The sequence below is a fragment of the Staurois parvus genome, unplaced genomic scaffold (genome assembly GCF_062004578.1).
Source record: "Staurois parvus isolate SC_StPar_1 unplaced genomic scaffold, SC_StPar_1.0 ptg000321l, whole genome shotgun sequence".
Classification (NCBI taxonomy): Eukaryota; Metazoa; Chordata; class Amphibia; order Anura; family Ranidae; genus Staurois; species Staurois parvus.
The window spans coordinates 9343384-9363262 of NW_028318117.1; the positions used below are offsets into that span (position 1 = coordinate 9343384).

At 40.1% G+C, this 19879-nt stretch overlaps 1 protein-coding gene across 1 annotated transcript in view; it reads right to left on the reverse strand.

Annotated features, from left to right (window-relative positions):
• Window positions 1-19879, reverse strand: part of PITPNM3 (PITPNM family member 3) — a 728404-nt gene that overhangs the window by 5789 nt on the left and 702736 nt on the right. The window contains exons 11-17 of the mRNA XM_089683787.1: window positions 9210-9404; window positions 8730-8878; window positions 4015-4131; window positions 1856-1972; window positions 838-986; window positions 539-688; window positions 186-369 (exon numbers count right to left, since the gene is read on the reverse strand). Coding sequence (XP_089539913.1) covers window positions 186-369; window positions 539-688; window positions 838-986; window positions 1856-1972; window positions 4015-4131; window positions 8730-8878; window positions 9210-9404 — 1061 coding nt within the window. The remainder of the gene's footprint in view (window positions 1-185; window positions 370-538; window positions 689-837; window positions 987-1855; window positions 1973-4014; window positions 4132-8729; window positions 8879-9209; window positions 9405-19879) is intronic.

Sequence of the window (19879 nt, forward strand, 5' to 3'; positions counted from 1 at the left end):
CGGCCATCACAATTTTTTCCTCCTGTAGGCAGCTACAAATGCCACTTCCTGCCAGGGCCAATCGCCACAGTAGGATCTTCCTGGCATCTCCTGTCCTGCTACACCCGCTGAGCCTGTCTCTTGCTCTCCATGGTGTCTACTAAGTATTTTTTGTGTGCATGCACATAGAGGATTATGTTTTATACCTCTTGCATGAGATTTCGGAGGAATATCGTCTTCTGGCGCAATGGGTCATGTACAAGTCCATCAGAAAAGAAGATCATCCCTTGTGGAAAGTTGTGCTGTGATAACCAGGAGACCACCCTTTGTTTCTGCATGTCTGGGCGACCAGTGATGTAAATGATTAGATAACCAAGATCTTGCCAATGCCTGAAACAAAATATATTAGACAAATGAGAAAGGGAAAGTATTGCTTCTTTATCTTGCATCACCTCAGTTTCTGGATGCATGAAATTTAAGCTTTTAGCATTATGTCTGCTTTTGTAGCACAAGCAAATTTCAAGAGGCTTCTTGGCAGTTTTGTTAGAGAATACTTCACCTGACCACATCCACTGCTCCGGCTCTTACTTTTGGATCACTACCCATGATGGACACGCTGGCTGCAAATGATCCGTCAATGCTGAAAACCACACACTCCATTCCTGGGGGGAGCACTGTGAGGTAACTCTGTGCACTGCTCTGATCACCCCTAGAGAGTAATATGAAGGTACATAAATGATAGGTAATATGAAGTTTTAGCTGCAGATACAATTTGTATTTCACAGCATAGAAACCTTATTGCTGTTTAGTGAAACCTAGCTATCTGATATTGCCAAGTGGTATAATATAAGCTCTCACCTCACAACCATCTTGATGGGGTACACTCCTACACCCAGTCTCTTATCCTCTGGCACACTGTATGAGACTCGCCCACTGCTGTTAGATATTTCAGTATCAAAGTAAACCCATCTTCCACTAGATGGCTCAGTCATAATAAGAACGTCCACCTAAACAGGGCAAAGATGGTAATTCTTTAAATATATTTAAATGTTATGAAGTTGTTTTCTCAAGACTAAAAAGATAAATTGATATTATCTTAAAAAGATTGTTTTTCACATTACAAATACAATTTGTACCTGCTATGTTTTCCTGAAGTTCAGCTACTGTATGTAAGGCTGAACTCTGGACAAACAACTAAATACACAACTAAAGATTCATCAAATGCTAGTTATTGTATCTGCCATATGATTGACATTATGTTTAGCCGATCTTTTGATCCAGTCACCCCAACAGAATGAATAGTTATACCTTATATGTAAAGATGTAAAATGTATTATAAATTGTATATGTAAGGGGGTCCTCAAAAAGATGTAAATCTCCCTAGTTCCCTGTTTGGCCTGCCCTCTCTGTCATGTGGATTTCCCCAGTGAAGAAAGAGTGCATCTATTTGCATGGTGTGAAGTAGTTGAAAAAATAATATAGCAGGCTAAAGCAGTGCCTAAAATACCAATATTATGAAAAGTGCAATAAACGCTGACAATAAGACCTGAAAATCTTTGTGTAATTAAAAAAGTGTGTGCATACACATCAAAGGTCCCTTTATCACAGTTCTTAACCAAATTTGCCATCACTTTTTAATGGACATTTGAACAAAATAATTGGCGCCATAGAGCTATGGGCATGTAACTGGTGAATGCACCCCTTCTACTTACTGAAGCTAGGCACAGAATATTAAACTTTAGAAGGTTTTTTAAGCAGCCATGGTGCACTGATGTTACTGATACATAGAAAATTAACAGGACTCATTTCTACAATATAGTAGCAGTGTAGTTTCACTTGCTGTGGCTGAATATTAGATAATATATGCGGCAAGTACCTTTTCTCCTGTCAACGCTACCATGTCCAGAGGGCCATACATAAATCGACCAACCAAGACCTGCAAACCACCCTCCACTGCAATCACATCATTGACTCGATGATTGGCTGTGACATTCTGAAAATAAAGATTCATTCATGTTCATAGAACTGTTCTCATAACTATACAACCCATAAATTGCATAATCACATCTATATAGCTACAACTGTGCTCATAAATTATATATTTCTGGCAGAAATGGTAAGATGTGGACCATTTTTAAGAAAACTTCAAGGGATCTTCAAGCAATTAGGGCAGCTTCAAGGGGATGTTTCACCTCTCTAGGGAGATGCTCTCTTCCAAGAGGTAGCCCAACATGTTCCACTCTTAGGAAAGAAACCCTTTGCCATATTTCCTCATGGTTGCTAAATCCTCCACACAGGAGGCATTGCTGCAGGAGAAAAACCTACAGTATGGCCATAGACTGGAATGGCAAGCAGCAAATGGAAAAGGAAAATTGTGCTGGCAGTTAGGAGGAGAAATGTTGGGGTGCTGGCAGTGAGAAGACAAAGTAATTATTTGCAGGGCTTCAAGGGGATGTTTCACCCCTCCCTGATGTTTTGACATTTGTTGCTAGAACAGGCAAAACTGTCCTTTGTGTGCAGCAAGTCACTGCATATCTGGTTTCTAGATTCAATGCAACAGAGGCACAGCTGCCATGACATTTGTGACATTTTTTTGTTGCTGATATGCACAAAAAGGCAGTCCTAGAAAGAACTGTTGGGTCTGTGTACTGCAAAAACAGATGTGGGTACACAACATTAGGTAGTCCACCACAGTGCAATTCACAGTAAAGCAGCACAATACAGATGGGCTAAGATAGTGGGAGCCCATGTGTGTTTGCTATAAACGCAGGTGGGTACACGCCATCTTAGCCCATCACACTGCAATTTATTGCAATGTGGCACAATATAGCACTGGGTATGGTACCTCTGCACTGTATATAGTAGTTTACAGCAGCAACTATCTTCCTGTAAACACACATTCTGTCAGCTCTCACTATCTACTCCAGGTCACTCCAACACACTGAGTATATCACCACTGTACTGTATAAAGCACTTTTCAGCAGCACTGTATACAATGTAGCCTCAACTATCTCTTCCTGAAAACTCTTGGTCATTATTCCTATCAACTCCAGATCTCTCCAACTTACACTGACAGTACTTTTTCAGCAACACTGTATAGTATAGACGCAATTGTCTTTCCCTGCAAACATTGTCAGCTCTCCCAACTTTAGATCTCTGATGCCAACTGACAAAAGTCTGCTTGGTATTCTGACTTTTATAGGGAAATGGATGGAACATAGGAAAAATTCCATTATTGGTCCTTCCAAGCCACCAGTAGACTGGCAGAACTCACAGCATGAAAGGAGATTTATCAAGTAAGCTTATATTTGGATTGCCAAAAATATCTATCATTTGTATTGCTATTACTATTGCTGATGTTATTAAATATGTGTATGCTGTGACCATAGATCTCCTTTAATACACAGGGCACACAAGTTCCTCCAGCAGTGGTAAATTCACATTCAACGCAAGGCATCACAGCCGTATGGGAAGCTTTTACTGGTGTTGCCCTAGAGCAAATACTGTATGTAAAGCAGCCAACTTGTCTTGAGTTTGTGGACCATTATAATGTTAAACCAGCAGTTTGGTTTTCTGCAAATTTTGTGAGCAGAACTATTTTTATGTCCCTACGTTTGGGCACTTAGTAATCCTTTTTTGAATATCATCCCTCTCCTGCTTCTAAGTTACATGTATGTTGTCATGCTGGCTCCACAAGACTGAAATAATACTTTTTATACTTACCATAGTTTGTCTTTCCTGGTGCCAATACATGTCAGAATACTTGCCCCACCTTGCTTCGCTTGATTCTAGTTGCAAAAATGAGATGGGCCCTTATAGTTATCATTGGTCCTGTGGTTAGGCAGGTGAGTGCAGCCACTACCACATGTATGCTGGAATGTATTATCAACAGGAAAGGAAAACTATGCTAAGTATGTAACAATTTACCAGTTCTGAAACAGCAGAATTTTAGTTGTCGCCTGAACATAATAATCAAGCTTTAAGAAAAAGCAGAAAAACAAAATTCACATGGTGATGTGTGTGTGGTTAACATACTCGCAGTTTGACGTGATTCCTCTTTCGAAGCCATTTCTCTTGCCGACTGGAAGGACTCATATTCATCATGTCAATGCCCTCCTTCTGCTGTATCTGCACACTCTCATACCTCATCAGCTGAAAGACAGTGAAGACTCATTAAAGGGAGTATTGATGTCATAACATGCCTGTGCTGCAGCCAAATGAATCCCAGCTGAAAGATGATCAATAATTAAACTCTTTAAGCAGATACATATACAGGAATAATCCAGAATGTAGTGTCTAACAACCAGTTATGATCATTATAGTGCATAAATAACAGACAGTAAAACAGAGGTGTTCATTCTTTGATCTGATGCATCAGCAGATGAAAGTTGCATGAACATTATAAATATAATAAATTTGAGCACTTGTACTATGCTGGATATATAGAAAGAATTAAAAAATCTAGTGGCAAAGTAATTTACTAAGTGAACTGTGAAAAATTATCACTGATCTATATTAAAACCTTTCTAAAGGATAATTTTTAAAAATTTTAAATAAACATGTTATACTTACCTCCTCTGTGGAATGGTTTTGCACATAACTGCCCCAAACCACCTTTTTTGGGGTCCCCCACCAGAGATTTTAGCTCTAGCTTTTCTGTTCATATCCTCACAGCAAGCAGTTGGTATGAGAGTAGACGTGCCAGCTCTATCCCAAGTTGGGCTGTGCACAAATATTGACACACAGTGTAGCTCGGTAGCGCTCCCTCCTCACAGGATTTGATTGACAGCAGAAGGAGCCAATGGTTCCTGCTGCTGCATCTGTGCATGTTAGACGAGAGAGCTGTGATGCTGATCTCTGGCCCAGCGATTAATCAAAAGAGGAGCCAGGAAATTGTTGTGGTGGGAGGGCAGGGAGGACATGATGCTGGAAGTTTTTTTTTACTTTAATGCATAAGGGTAAAAAACCTTTATCCTTTGAAACCACTGTAAATTTACAACAGTAGGGCACATAAAATATTTACAGTATTTTTTCAACTATTATAACAGTTCCATAGATACTCATTTTTCTTTGCCAGTCAAGTCTACAGGTTGTTGGCATTACATATAGACCCCCTCATACCTCAAACAAACACCTTGGGTGTTCGTGTTCAAATCTTAAAGCCTAACTGAACTCTGGGATTAAATCAGATAAATACATTTCAAGTCCATCAAAACAGGTGTTAAAAATCTTACAGCTTATTTTTTTTTCTAAAGCAGCTCATGTTCCCTTTGGATCTGCCTCTGACTCAGCAGAGAGTATGTCAGACCTCTGCAGAGAGACTACTGATTCCCCAGAGAGAACAAGGGTCCTTCTCTACAGCATTCTGTCAGGCACAGGCCTTTCTACTTCTATAGCTGCTTTAGAAAGAAATAGAACTGTGAGCCACTAAGCACCTTTTGCATTGATGCACCTAGAAGATATTTAACTGATTTAAACTGTGAATTAAATTGGGCATTAAAGCAAGCCTGTACTGGAATTAAGTGACATAAAACAAGAAGCCTGCAAATACATATCCTGTTTTGAAGCCCCTTATTTTAGGATGTTCATTATACAAATGACAGCCGCTAGTTATAAAGCTGGAATTCTGCCATGCCTCCTTCAGTGCAATGCAGTCTATGTAATCTATTAAGGCTCTTGCACTGCAATGGTTAGGATACATATATAGAACCATTTCCTTTTGTTTAGGCCTTGATGAAGAATTGACAGTGAATATTGTTTTCCAATACAAATAAATCTTCCATCCAGCCAAGCGGCAAAATATCCAGCTGAAACAGGTATATGGGAGCTGTGTTACCTGCCAAAAGATTCTGCCCATGCAGTCCTGAAGATTTGCACTACAAGATACCAAAATTATGCTACTGACATTTTCCAAACTACAGTTAAGCAATACAGCTCATTCCAAGCTAGTGATTGGACAATTATGGAGCAGCAATAGACTGATGAGGTCATAAGTCTCCTCTCTCTTCCTTTCTCTTTCCCCTTCCCAACTAGCCTAATTTTTGTAGCATTGAATAAGGAGATAAAAAAAAACATAAGGGAGTGTCCAGTCTCCTGTACTGTACTCCAAAACATTGATTTTACTGGTAAATCAAAAATCTTATTTTCTTAGTAATACAGTACATGACACAATACTCTTTAACCGTAGATCAACTGAGGGGTGAGCAACCAAAACACTACCAAGCCCATGTGGCAGCAGGTTAAGGAAGGGCTCAATAGAACCCAAAACACCTTCTACCTGAAAATAGAGTTAGACAGCCTGAAGAGTAGAAGCTGAGAGATAAACTTGAACAGTGCATACCTCAGGAAATACAGGAGTCAGACAGGGAAAATTCAGAACAATATCCTAGTTAGGATGAAGAGAAAGGGAGAAAAGAAGCCAATGCGTCAAACAACCATGTCCTTAATGAAGAATGCCTCTTTTGACACTTTGACAGGGAATACTGCCAATTTGTAACTAAATGTGCAAGAGCAGTGGTGGCGAGATGGCAATAGGTCTAGGCAGGGAAAAACCTTGTCCAATTCTAAGGACAGAATCACAGGGAAAAAATTCCATCACATGTACAAAGGCCCCCACCAAGGACTGAGGGTCATGTGGCTTCCAAAAGGAAATGCGAAGGCTAAGAATAGACTCTTGATGGTCATCAAGGCCCCACACTGATCCAGACCAACCGAAGAGGGTAGGATCCATCCCACAGCATACAGTCTTGGAATAATCCTGATTTCACAACAAAAAATAAGAGTAAAAGCTTCCGAAATAGAGCCACGGTGGCAACAGTGCAGCTAAAAAGTTTATAAAAGAATCTTGAGAGAAAACCCCATTACAATGGGCTAGCAAAAACTGAGGCTAGCTGAGGGTGGGAGGGGTTATTTGGGGGATGCTACTGCAGTTTTCTCTTTGCCAGTGTTCAATCACTTGAAGGTGAAAGCATATCATCAGGGTTAAAGAATACTTTGTCCTGTACTGCACAACTAATAAATGGTGTTTTATCTGTGTGTAGCTCAGCTTCTTCCTTCTTCTCATGGTAGAGTCAGAAGATTCAAATAATTTAATTTGTACTAAGTGGAATTACAACTGGACAGCATTTATGCATCTATGCAGCAAGGTAATAAGCTAACTGCAGCATCTAAACCTACAAGTGAACCAGTCCCCCTTCTGACCTTAGGGGGCATCATTGTTGACTCCTACATTCAGGGATTGCACAGCCTCATGCCTTGGCAAGCAAAATCACCAGGAAGAGTGTTACAAGTAGCTGCACAGAAAACAATTACAGTGACAAGCCCTAAAGTGAGAGTGAGAATAATGTCACAAGAGCTGGGTGGTGGTGTTAGAAGGTCCCTAAAAAACAGTAGCAGAAGTCCTATTAAGCACAAGTGTATCAGATCTCCCAAACTGCAGGAGCCAGTTTTCAAAGAAGCCAAGATCTCCTCTCCCAACACTGAAGCACTTGACATGTCATAAGTGTTAGAGCGCTAAGTGATGGTCAAAGTGTCTCCTGTCAATAATTGTAGTAAAATGTATTTTACTGTCCCCTTATTTGCTTTGATGCTCTTTTGACCTCCAGTATTTCTAAAGGGTTGTCATGAGCTATGTCTGCTGTCCCACATGCTGTCAAAGACTGATGAAATACTTACAGAAGCAGGATGCTGACTGAGAAGGGTTTCAATTCAGTGCATCTATGTGCTTGAAGCTGAGCACCAGTCACATATAAATAGCCACCAGATAACCCAGGTATGGATTAAATATTAAATCATGGTATGTACTACAAAAAGTCATGTAATGGGTCTTTATATCAGCCTCCTGTGCTGCACTGCAGACTCAAACTGGAAAAAGGATGGGGATACTACAAGTCAATCCAATTCTATTGAATTGCACAATGCTGTCTAACACTGAGAGCTTTCAAAGAGAATAGAAGAGCAGAGCAGGGGGGACTGACAACTCATGGGGCCCCCGGGCAATAGGGGATCATGGGGCCCCTGTGTCCTTGCCCAAACTCAAAAAAGCCTATAAAAAAGGTACCAGGGGCATCTCATGGGGCCCCCTACTGACCCTGGGCCCTGGGGCAGTGCCCGAGTTTCCAAATGGTCAGTCCGCCCCTGGAGCAGAGTGATGACCTAATTAGTGTGCTGACTCTTATTCATTGTCCATTAACAGGCTAGAAGATGTTTCATCAGCAGTGTATTCTGCAGAGAGGTCTCAGGGTATGTAAGACCTTGCAGTGTTGTATGGCAGTAATGTCTTGATCATAGGTTGAAAAGAAATACAAATCCTTTGGAAGTTGAAACATTTTGCAAATATGTATTTAAATGTGCATTCCTGAAATTCACCTATGGGCATCAAAGTAGTCATTGTGCGCAATATAGTTCTATCCTCTCCAGACCTCCCTTATCACAGAAAAAAATACAACCACCACTCAACAACTAAGAAGAGGGTTGTCCTTTTCAGCTGAGTCATAGCTGACGTTTACAGTTCAATTCAGCTGAAAGAGATTAATTTATTCTTGGTTTAATAAGTTATACTTGTTTACTATTTGAATCACTTAAGATTTGTTCAGAAATTACAAAACGTTCTCAATAACATGTCAAAAGTATAAATGAATATGCTCAAAAAGATATTACAAAAGTTAAGCGGCAATTTTATCCTACATGAAGATGTCCTTTCTACTAGCAAAGCTCATAACTATGTTCTGTTTCAGTAAATGGTGTCTTACCTGCCTCAAAATAAAGGCCACCACATCTGTTGACTCCCAGTAGCTGGCATGGAAAAGATGAGGCAATGCCACAGTTGGGAAGGCAGTGAGCACATCAGGACAATATAAAGCATAGTCAATACGCTTTGTTCCCCACCAGTTAGCTGTAACTATATTCATGAAAGACAAAAACAAAATGATAAAAATTGCTGGAGAGTGTTAATGCCTGCTGATACCTGTTCAACACAGAACAATAACAGGTTTAGAAAATCAAAATGATATTTCAATTTGTGGTCCAAAAAGCAAATTTTCCCTGAAAAGCTCTCATTTGAAAATTTGGGTGGTTTAGCTGTATCCAGATTAATCCATGGGAGATTAAATAATTTTGTCCAAATGTTTCTGGATTTAGACTGTTCCCATTTAATAAACTGTGCAAACAGTTTCATAAAACATTTTTGTGTAGTTGGTTTTCTTTAGAAATAGGTTGAAAGGTTGACATACCGTTTGCAATCTTTGCTGATGGCAAGCTTTCTGAAGAACTAGACATCTCGCTGTTCATGCTCACCAGGCTGGATCTTCTACCTTTTACCTGGGTAGGTGTGGATAAATTGGACAATGCTGGAGCCTCTGTAGAGGGGGAATTGCTGCTTGTTGAATTTTCAACAAATGCTGTACTACATGCTTGAATGGCATCCACTGGGGAAAAAATGAAAAGCATAAAGTAGTGTTCATTCGCCCTGCACCGATAACATGCATAAGCAATGTGAAAATTTTTATTCATAGAAATGAGTTACATATATTAACTGAAATCTAAATGTGAAAACAACAACCTATAAATGTGCTAAAATAAAAAAATAGAGAGCAATATATTATTATTATACAGGTTTTATACAGCGCCAACAGTTTATGCAGCGCTTTACAATATAAGGGCAGACAGTACAATTACAATACAAATGAATGCAGGACAGATCAGAGGTCCTTGCTCATTAGAGCTTACATTCTAAGAGGGAGGGTAATTTGATACAAAAGGTAATAACTGCAGGGGATGGGCTGATGGAGAAAATTTGTGTAGAGTTGCTAGGTGGGAGCAGGATAGGCTTCTCCGAAGAGATGAGTTTTTAGGGATCGTCTAACAGTGGACAGAGTAGGAAATAGTCGGACACTTAGGGGAAGGGAGTTTCAGAGGATGGGAGCAGCTCTGAAGAAGTTCTGGAGGTGAGCATGGGAGGAGGTGACAAGGGAGCTAGAGAGCAGGAGGCCTTGGGCGGAACAAAGAGAACGATTTGATTGGTATTTTGAAACAATGTTAGTGATGTAGCTGGGGGCTGTGTTGTGGATCGCTTTATAAGTTGTTGTAAGTATCTTGAATTTTTTTCCTTGGGTGAGTGGAAGCCAGTGGAGGGATTGCCAGAGAGGGGTGGCAGCCACTGAATGGCTGGTAAGGGGGACGAGCCTGTCAACAGCATTCATGATGGACTGAAGGGGGACTAGCCTATGTAAAGGTAAGCCAGTGAGGAGTGAGTTGCAGTAGTCAAGGCGGGAGATGGCCAGGGAGTGATTAGAAGCTTTGTGGTGTCATTGGTTAGGAGTTATTACGGAGGTGCCGGCAAGCTCTAGACAGTGATTAGATGTGGAGCCAAAAGGATAGTTCAGATTCCAGGATTATATCTAGAACCTTGGCATGCGGGGACAGATTGATGGTTGAGTTGTTGATTATGACAGAGTACTTGGGGGAAGGGGCACATAAGGGAGGAAATATTATGAGCTCGCTTTTGGATAGATTGATTTTCAGGAAGTGCTCTGACATCCAGTCTGATATGTAAGTTAGCAGATTAGTGATGAATGAGGAGACTAATGGAGTGAGCTGAGGGGTAAAGATTTGGGTATCATCAGCATAGAAATGGTATTGAAAGCCATGGGATGTTATCAACTGACCCAAGAAGGAGGTGTAGAATGAGAATAAGAGGGGTCCAAGAACTGAAGTTTAAGGAGAGTAGTTTCCATGGAGTGTTGAGGGTGAAATCCAGACTGAAGGGGATCAAGAAGGTTATTCTCATTGAGATGGTCACTCAGTTGGTTGTAGAACAAGCGTTCAAGGAGTTTGGAGGAAAAGGGGAGTAAGGAAATGGGTCATAGATTGTTAAGATTGGTGGGGTCTAATGAGGGCTTTTTAGGTATTGGGGTGACTAGTACATGTTTTACAGAGTTGGGGAAGATGCCGGAAAAGTGGGAGAGTTTGAAGATGTGAGTTAGAGAGTGTAGGATAGAGCCAGAGGGTGAATGTAGCATTTGCGACAGAAAAGGGTCCAGGGGGCAGGTGGTTAGGTGAGTGTTAGAAAAAAGTTTAGCAACCTTGTCTATAGTAGTGGGGCTGAATGCAGTAAGTAGTGATTGTACCTGTGGACATGGAGTGTTATATGAGGGAGGTATCTGCACATCTGAGATCTCCTCATGAATTGTATCAATCTGCTTTTTGAAGTGATTGGCAATCTCCTGGGCAGTGAGTGAGTTAATGAGTGGAGGCAGTGAAGGACGAAGAAGAGAGTTTAAGGTTGAGAAGAGTTGAGGGGAACTGGATGGGAAGGTGTTAATGAGAGTGAGGAAATAGGTTTGCTTAGCAGTGAGGAGGCAGGAATAGTATTTCTGGAGGGCAGATTTATATTGGTTGAAATCTTAGTCTTCCACCACAGATGCTCACGTTTTTTGGTTACATTTTTTGAGACTTCTGGTGTCATCTGTTTGCCAAGGTTGTAGGGATAGGGGCCTGATTGTGTCTTTAGTGAGGGGGGCAAGCTTGTCTAGGGAGGATGACAGAGAGTTGTTTTAGACAGAAGTGGCCAGATTGGAGCAGGGCAGGGGTGAGACTTTGTCATGGAGGTGGTCAGTAGCAGAGTAGAGAAGCAAAGGGTTGAGGTGGCAAAGGTTTCTACAGGTAACTGTTATGCAGTTGGAGGGAGAGGTGGTGAAAGAGAGAGAGAGTGAAATAAGGTGGTGATCAGATCACACCAAATTAAGAAAGCCCCCAATCCCCAGTATCTTGTGAGAAAAAAAGACAACTAATTAAATGTGCTCCACGCAGTGGAGCTGAATCAGCTGAATTGCAAACTCATCAAATCAAAGTGACCAGAAAAGCTGAAGATCCTCATAAGCCCAAATATAAATGAGGAAAAAAGCCCAAGTTTAATATAACATGCAGTATAGTATTTAAAATTGTGAGAATAAAAATGAAAGATCACTATGCATTTACATGATACAGGTTCCAAAGGGGGCACCAACATAAACAGCTCATATTTGCATCTTCTAGCTGTTGTATTGGCAGTGCTGTAGCTTGGTACTGTAATATGGTCTTTATGGTGTTTTCATCATATAATGTAAAGGGAGACAGTACAGTTACAATATGATTCAAGACAAACGGGTTAGGAGGGTCCTGTTCATGACAGCTTACAATCTAATAACAGTATTCCTTATTCCTGCTGAAGCTCTTGTTTGCACAGCTATATTCATTTGATGTGTAGGGGCAATGCAATTCCCACAGCTTAAGCGTATACCCTCACATTTTTTTTCATTTTAGTGTATCTGTAGGTAGTTATAAAAGTTTCCTATTTAATAATTTATGTATTAATTTTGTAACCCCATGCAGTGTAGTTGGGAGAGAAAATGCATGCAATGTAAGACAATCAGGCTTGATTATATTAAATAGTGCTGTGCATCTAACAAATGGAAATTGGTGTTTGAAATAGAGAGTCCAGAAATGACCTTATCAGTGAACTGCTGCTCCTTTACCATCCAATCACAGTCTTGACCAGGCTTGAATGTAGTAGAGAAAAATAAGTGGTAAGAATATGGCTTTCTGAAAGGGGTGTTGGATTACAATTTCTGTGTTGAATTAATGAACAAAAAACTATCTAAACATTTTAACCAGGGCTGGAGAGGCTAATAAATGTGAATTGGTGGAGAATTGCATTATCCCTGTCTATTTTCTCGTTACCCATAATGGAGTTAAATTGTATGAAACTTTAAAAGACGTATAGAAAATCAATCAGTTAGAAGTATCTCATTACAAAATTCAAGAAAAATTGTGTACGGCCCAAACTCCATAATATTGTGTACCTTGTGAATCCATTTAACCACCTTCCGCCCGCCATATAGCACAATGACGGTCGCAAGTTGGTTCTCTCGTACTGATAGGACGTCATAAGACATCCTTCCATTCTCACCGCGCATGTACGGCTCATGGGGCGCGCAGCGCGGCGATCGCCGGTGCGCTGTGTCCCTCAGACACAGCAGAACACGGATCACGGAAAGAGCCGCAGATGTCGGCTCGGTCATGTGATCAGCTGTGTCCAATCACAGCTGATCACATGTAAACAGGGAAATGCCGGTTATCGGCGTTTCTCTCCTCTGCTCCTGGGAGCTTACTATCTAAGAGGGAGGGGCTGGTGGAACAAAAAAGTAATAGCTGGTGGGGATGAACTGATGGGAGAAATAGAAGAGTTGATTATTAGCCGAAGGCAGGATAGGCTTATTACTTATATAGTGCTGTCAATTTCCGCAACGCTTTACATATATATTGTACATTCACATCAGTCCCTAACCCTCAAGGAACGTACAATCTAAAGTCCCAAATTCACATTCATATATACACATACTAGGAACAATTTAGACAGGAGACAATTTACCTACCAGCAAGTCTTTGGAGTGTGGGGGAAAATGGAGTACCTGGAGGAAACCCACGCAGGCACAAGGAGAATATGCAGACTCCAGGCAGGTAGTGCCATGGTTGGGATTCGAAACAATGACCCTAGTGCTGCTAGGCAGAAGTGCTAGCCACTTAGCCACTGTACTGCTATTTTTTGATTATTTATAAGTACAAAAAATACTGTCTGCAAAACTAAAATTTTAGTTGTCATGTGCCCCTGTTTTTATCCATGTAAGTATATAATTTACTGTTTGGTCAAATTGCTTCTGTAATAAAGTATGTCACTGACCTGCAGAGTTTTTATAATTCTAAACAGCATAACTGAATGTCATTAGGAAAAATGGCAGCATTTGCTGTTTTCTCTGACAAATTAATTAATAGATGAAAAATAATGTTACCCAACAACAATTTCTGTGGTAACCACTGCTAACTTTAGCCCATTTGAGTATGTTGTCTTTAACTACCAACTGTCTTCGGTCTTTTACCCATGTATTAACATTCTCCAAAGTCCTTGCATCCTTGTCCCCTGGACCAAGCTATTATGAGGAACATTATCAAATGCTTCTTCATTCAATTTGAAAATAAAAGCTGATTAAGACATGACCGGTCTTCAATACACCCACTGCTGTTAGATTGCTCTATACTATATATTTTTTTGCATTTCTTTTAAAATACTTTCAAATAATTTGCACCCTACAGAGGGCAGGCTTCCATCATTATCCATGCCTAGTTTTTTACTCCTCTAGAATAAATTAAGTGTCATCCAGACTGTTCCATGGTACAAGTTAATAAAATAAAATATATGGTTTTAAGGTTTATTAATTGTTAAACTTATTGATGGATGCGTAGACCTCATACTTTATTTTACTTTTTCTTGTTAAGGAATAACTGCCCCTTTTCCTTTGTTTGGCAAGCAACATGGAATAGGGAACATGGGGTATTTTCAACTACATATTATCTAGCAATAGCAAATGAAACATATGAATTTTAGAGATTTGTATTTGTCCTCTACAACTACATTTCCAAAGTCACCTTTTAGAGAACTTACATCATCAGACATCTTTCTCTTTGAAATAATATACTTTTGAAAAGGTTTGTGGGTGTATGTAGCCATACTTTGTGTTCTAGTTTCCAAAGCACACTTCAAAGTTCCTTGGCTAATATGTGTTTATCCTGTTTCATTTCTGCATCTTCGTATTTTTTATTTTTTTTAAATCTTAAAGGGTTGGTGTTTTCAACAAAAGTTTATACAATTAGAAAGTTTATTTTCCTAGTAACTGAGATATGGAAGTAAGAGCTGACATATTAGAAAGGTTGAGAATTATAACATTGATATTTTTGCACAGTGCTTTTACAGATAAAGGGATTAAACCCTGCTTGCTCACTGAAGAATTGACACTGAAACTAAAGTTTAAATATTTTGGCTAAATAATGAGACAGACTCTGACTGGTGTCTGTAAGTAAACTTTAATTTTTTTCATAATTTCTTTTCTCACTATGGCAATTGCATTTTTTTGCATTATCCACTCAGTAAAAGTCCTTAGAGCATCTAATTTTTCTTATTTTAGATAATAAAATGATGGTGCATAAGAAAACATCAATCATGCCTACCTTAATTCTCAGACGTTCTATGTTTATTGTATTCTTAAATTATATACTTAAAATTATTACAATGAGAAAGAAAGACAACACCACTCTACGTCCCTTTGCACTGTAGCCTCCGACTTGAAGGGTCGACACAATTCTAGAGCCTCTCTCTTCCCAACTTCCCCTTCACTTTTTTCCTTGTTCTCCTATCTTCCCCCCTCCATCCTTTTTTACTCTTCTTTTGTCTTCTTGAATAGAATGTTTTTTAAATGTGTGTGTGTGTATATATACGTATAGTGTGTTCATTGTAGAAAATAAGTAACATTGTTACAGCTTTATAAATAACTAAAATTATGGGATGGATTATAGTCTAAATGTTCCTACCCCTCTCAGCTTCCTCTGTTTAAATGTGCTGGTGTGCAGTGAGACCTTTTGTTGTATTCATTAAAATTATAGTTTGAGCCTATTCGGGTTCTGTGCTTTGACGTCTAGTAAAACTAGAACTTGTTCAGCAGGGTAACCATTTTCTCCACTGAAACATTATTAAATACAGCTTAATCAAATCCACTGAACCTTGCTAGCATGCCTAATAATGCATGCAACAGTCAGAATAGTGCCCCTACATGGTCTTTTTACTAGACAAACGTTCACACAAATAAGATGATTATTTATAAGGCTCATTTCCCTTATTTGATGTACTACCCCCTTAATATCTCAGTAATAACGACCACATATAAATAACCCTGTCCCCAAGAGTCTTCATGTCATATTAATCAGGAAAATATACCACAGTACATAAATAATATAAAAAGAAAAAGCAGATTTAAATCGAATTTCCAATATCTGAAAATGCTAGGTTGAAGAGCTAAGTGCCCATTGCATGGCTCACATGCCTGTCACACAGAATCATTTTCCATCATCCGGACCTGACAAAAAGGAAAAGGGGACATGACTGAATGACATAACAAATAGACTGTTGAGTGGCTTTGTGATAATAAAAAATAGAGGTTCATTCAAAGTACAATGTACTGACATTGTCATTTATTACGGACAACTAACTTCGTCATACATTAGCCCAAGTCACTGATAAGAGAATCTTTTAAACATTGCTTCTGTAAGCATATGCACAAATGGGATTTCAATTTAAATGACTTGCTCATGCATGTACGAACATGTCTTGTGAGAGGAATAAAGTGATAGTTCTTTATAACACAAACCACAGCATCAGATTTCTGATCGCTATACCTTTCATTGCCTAAAGGAGTTTGTGCTGTACTTCAGAATGGCAGGTGGTCCAGCCCACCTTCAGTACAGCTGTTTGTAAACTGAAAATTACTGTAACTCTTTTTGGAGTCTTGACTCATGAGCAAATCATTAAGACTATCAAATATTTACTTCACTTTACAGAACCATCTGCACCAAGTGGAAATCATTTGCTTTCACAAGCAGAATTACTAAGTAATAAGAGTATATATAAGTGGGCAAAAAGAAAGAGGTGAAGCAATTTTGTTCATGCCCATTTGTTTTGAATCAATGCACCAGTCATGAGTGACCAGCTACAATATTATACAAAATGCAATGACTTACTCAAATGTAAAAAAGTGCAACTGCTGTGTACTAAGTTCAGAAATTTATAGCAAATATTTCTTTTCTAGTGGGATTACTTTTAATTTAATTACTTTTGTTTACAGTTATACATTATTGTAGATGTTCTGCGCCACCAGTAAGGAGCACTGGCTCCTCTGAGGTGCAGAGTGTCCAGTGTGTACCAAGAACTGTTTCAAGAAACTACAGGATTTGTTGTGTGATACAGTAATTTCCTACTTACAAACCTTCAAGTTGTGAGCTTTCAAAGATACAAACGTGCATTCACATGTCAAATCACAAAAGTAGCTCATGTGTCTGCCAGACATTATTATTATACAGGATTTATATAGCGCCTACAGTTTGCTCAGCACTTTAAAATATAAAGGGAGACAAAACAGTAACAATACGCTTCAGTGCAAGAGGATTAGGAGGGCCCTGCTCCTGGGAGCTTACAATCTAAGAGGGAAGGGCTGGTGGAACAAAAAGGTAATAACTGTGGAGGATGAACTGATGGGGGAAATAGAAAATTTGGTTATTAGCTGAAGGCAGGATAGGCTTCCCTGAAGAAATAGGTTTTCAGGGATCTCCTAAAAATGGACAGAGTAGGTGATAGTCGGACAGATTGGAGTAGAGGCTCTGGATAAATCCTAGAAACGAGCATGAAAGGAGGAGACAATGGAGATAGATAACAGGAGGTCTTGGAAGGAGCAGAGAGGACGGATTGGGTGTTATTTAGAGACAAGATTGGTGGTGTAATTTGGAGCAGAGTTGTAAATGACTTTATATGTTTTTGTTAATGTTTTCATTCGTTGGGCAATGGGAAGCCAGTGCAGGGATTGGCAGAGGGGGATGGCAGACATAGTTAGTCTGGCTGAAAAGACTAAAGTCCATCCAGTTCAACTATTAAAAAAAAATGATAATCCTACACCCACAGTTGATCCAGAGGAAGGCAAAAAAAACCCCAGCAAAGCACGATCCAGTTTGCTCCTGCTGGGAAAAAAATTCCTTCCTGATCCCCCAAGAGGCAATAGGATATTCCCTGGATCAACTTTACCTATAAATGTTAGTATCCAGTTATATTCTGTGAATCCAAGAAAGAATCCAGGCATTTTTTAAGCAATCCACTGAGCTGGCCAGAACCAACTCTTGAGGGAGTCTATTCCACATTTTCACAGCTCTCACTGTGAAAAAACCTTTCCGTGTTTGGAGATTAAATTTCTTTTCCTCCAGATGTAAAGAGTGTCCTCTGTGATGACCTCAGGGTGAATAACTCTATACCGAGTTCACTATATGAACCACTGATATATTTATAAATGTTGATCATATCCCCCTTAATCTCTTCTTAAGAGATAATAAATTCAGTTCCTCTAATCTTTCCTCATAGCTGAGCTCCTCCATGCCTATTATCAGTTTGGTTGCCCTTCTCTGTACTTTCTCCAGTTCCCCAATGTTCTTTTTGTAAATTGGTGCCCAAAACTGAACTGCATATTCCAGATGAGGTCTTACTAATGATTTGTACAGGGGTAAAATTATATTTTTCTCTCTCTGGAGCCTATACCTCTTTTAATACAAGAGAGGATTTTGCTCGCTTTAGAAACCGCAGGTTGGCATTGCATGCCATTATTAAGCTTGTGATCTACCAGAACTCCCAGATCCTTCTCCACCATTGACTCCTTCAGTTGTACCCCCCCCCCCCAGTATGTATGATACATGCATATTCTTAGCCCCCAAGTGCATAACCTTACATTTATCAACATTAAACCTCATTTGCCACATCGTTGCCCAATTAAACAGTGCATTGAGGTCAGCTTGTAAGTTGGAGACATCCTGTAAGGACGTTATTCCACTGCACAGCTTGGTGTCATCTGCAAAGACTAAAATGGTATTTATAATCCCAGACCCTATATCGTATATAAATATTTTAAAAATTAAAGGTACCAACACTGAACCTTGGGGTACACCCCATACAAATGGTACCAATTCCACTGGTTGTTTGTAACATGGGAACCTTCTTATCATCTGCCATAGCCCTCCCCTGATATTTCCCCATTCCATCCACAAACAAGTACTGACCCCTGTCTGATCTAGCCACCCCGTTATAATCTAATTCTCTTCCCCCCCCTCGATCCTAATTGAAATACTCCTCCAGCCTTCCTATAAACCTCTCCCTCAGCACAGCAGACCCCCTTCCATTTAGGTGCAAACCATCTTTAGCATATAGGCTGCACCCCAATGAAAAGTCGGCCCAGTGCTCTAGAAACCCAAATCCTTCCCTCTTACACAGGTCTTTAGCCATGCATTGAGTTCTTTAATCTCCCCCTGTGTTTCCTGCGTTGCACATGTCACAGGTAAAATTTCAGAGAATATCACCTTGGAGGGCCTTCCCTTCAGCTTGCAACCTAGGTCTTTAAATTGATTCTTAGGGAGCCTCCACCTTCCATGTATTCTGTCATTGGTTCCAACATGGAATCATGGGTCATGCCCAGCCCCTCCCAGTAATTTATCAACCAGGTCCACCACATGCCGAACTCTGGTACCAGGGAGCAAACCATTTGGTTGAGGTGCTCCTGGTGACAAATTATGCTATCAGTTCTTCTGATTATAGAATCCCCTACTACCACCAGCTGTCTAGGCCTTCCTACACTACCCTCACCCCCCCCCCCCCCCAGATGGTCTACCTCCCAGCTGTTAGGGTTAGCTGTGACATCCAGGGCTGCCACCCCTGAGCTTGCCACCCCCACATCTTCACCCAACTTGGCAAATCTGTTTGGCTGCACAAACTTAGGGCCAGCCTTCCTTTTCTGTGAGCCCCTACCACTCCCTCTCGTTACAGTAACCCATCTTCCTACCTGATAATCCTGATTAGCCCCTCCACATCAATCCCATTAGCAACCTGCCCAGAGAGCAGAAGACCCCTTTCAAGGTGGTCGGTTCTGCCCAGTGTTGCAACTTACTCCTCCAGATCTCTAATGGGAGTTTCCAGAAGGGAAACCCACTCACATCTGTTGCAGCCATATCCATTCTGGAGCTGTTGCTCCATTGTGCATACATGCGGCACACTGTGCACTGCACAAAACCTCCAACCCTGCTAGCACACATTATCCCAGTTACAATATTAATAGAAAATATCAGTTGTCACTTACAGGTTAGTAGACTCCTGTTATAATCTCCTGTTTTCCACTCCGGTTTTTTAACTCCACTTATCAAATGTCCACTTAGTCAAAGGTCCAGCAAACAAAATACAGGCAAGCTCAAGAATGAGCAAGCTCAGAGTTAGAACTACAGCAAGTTATATAGT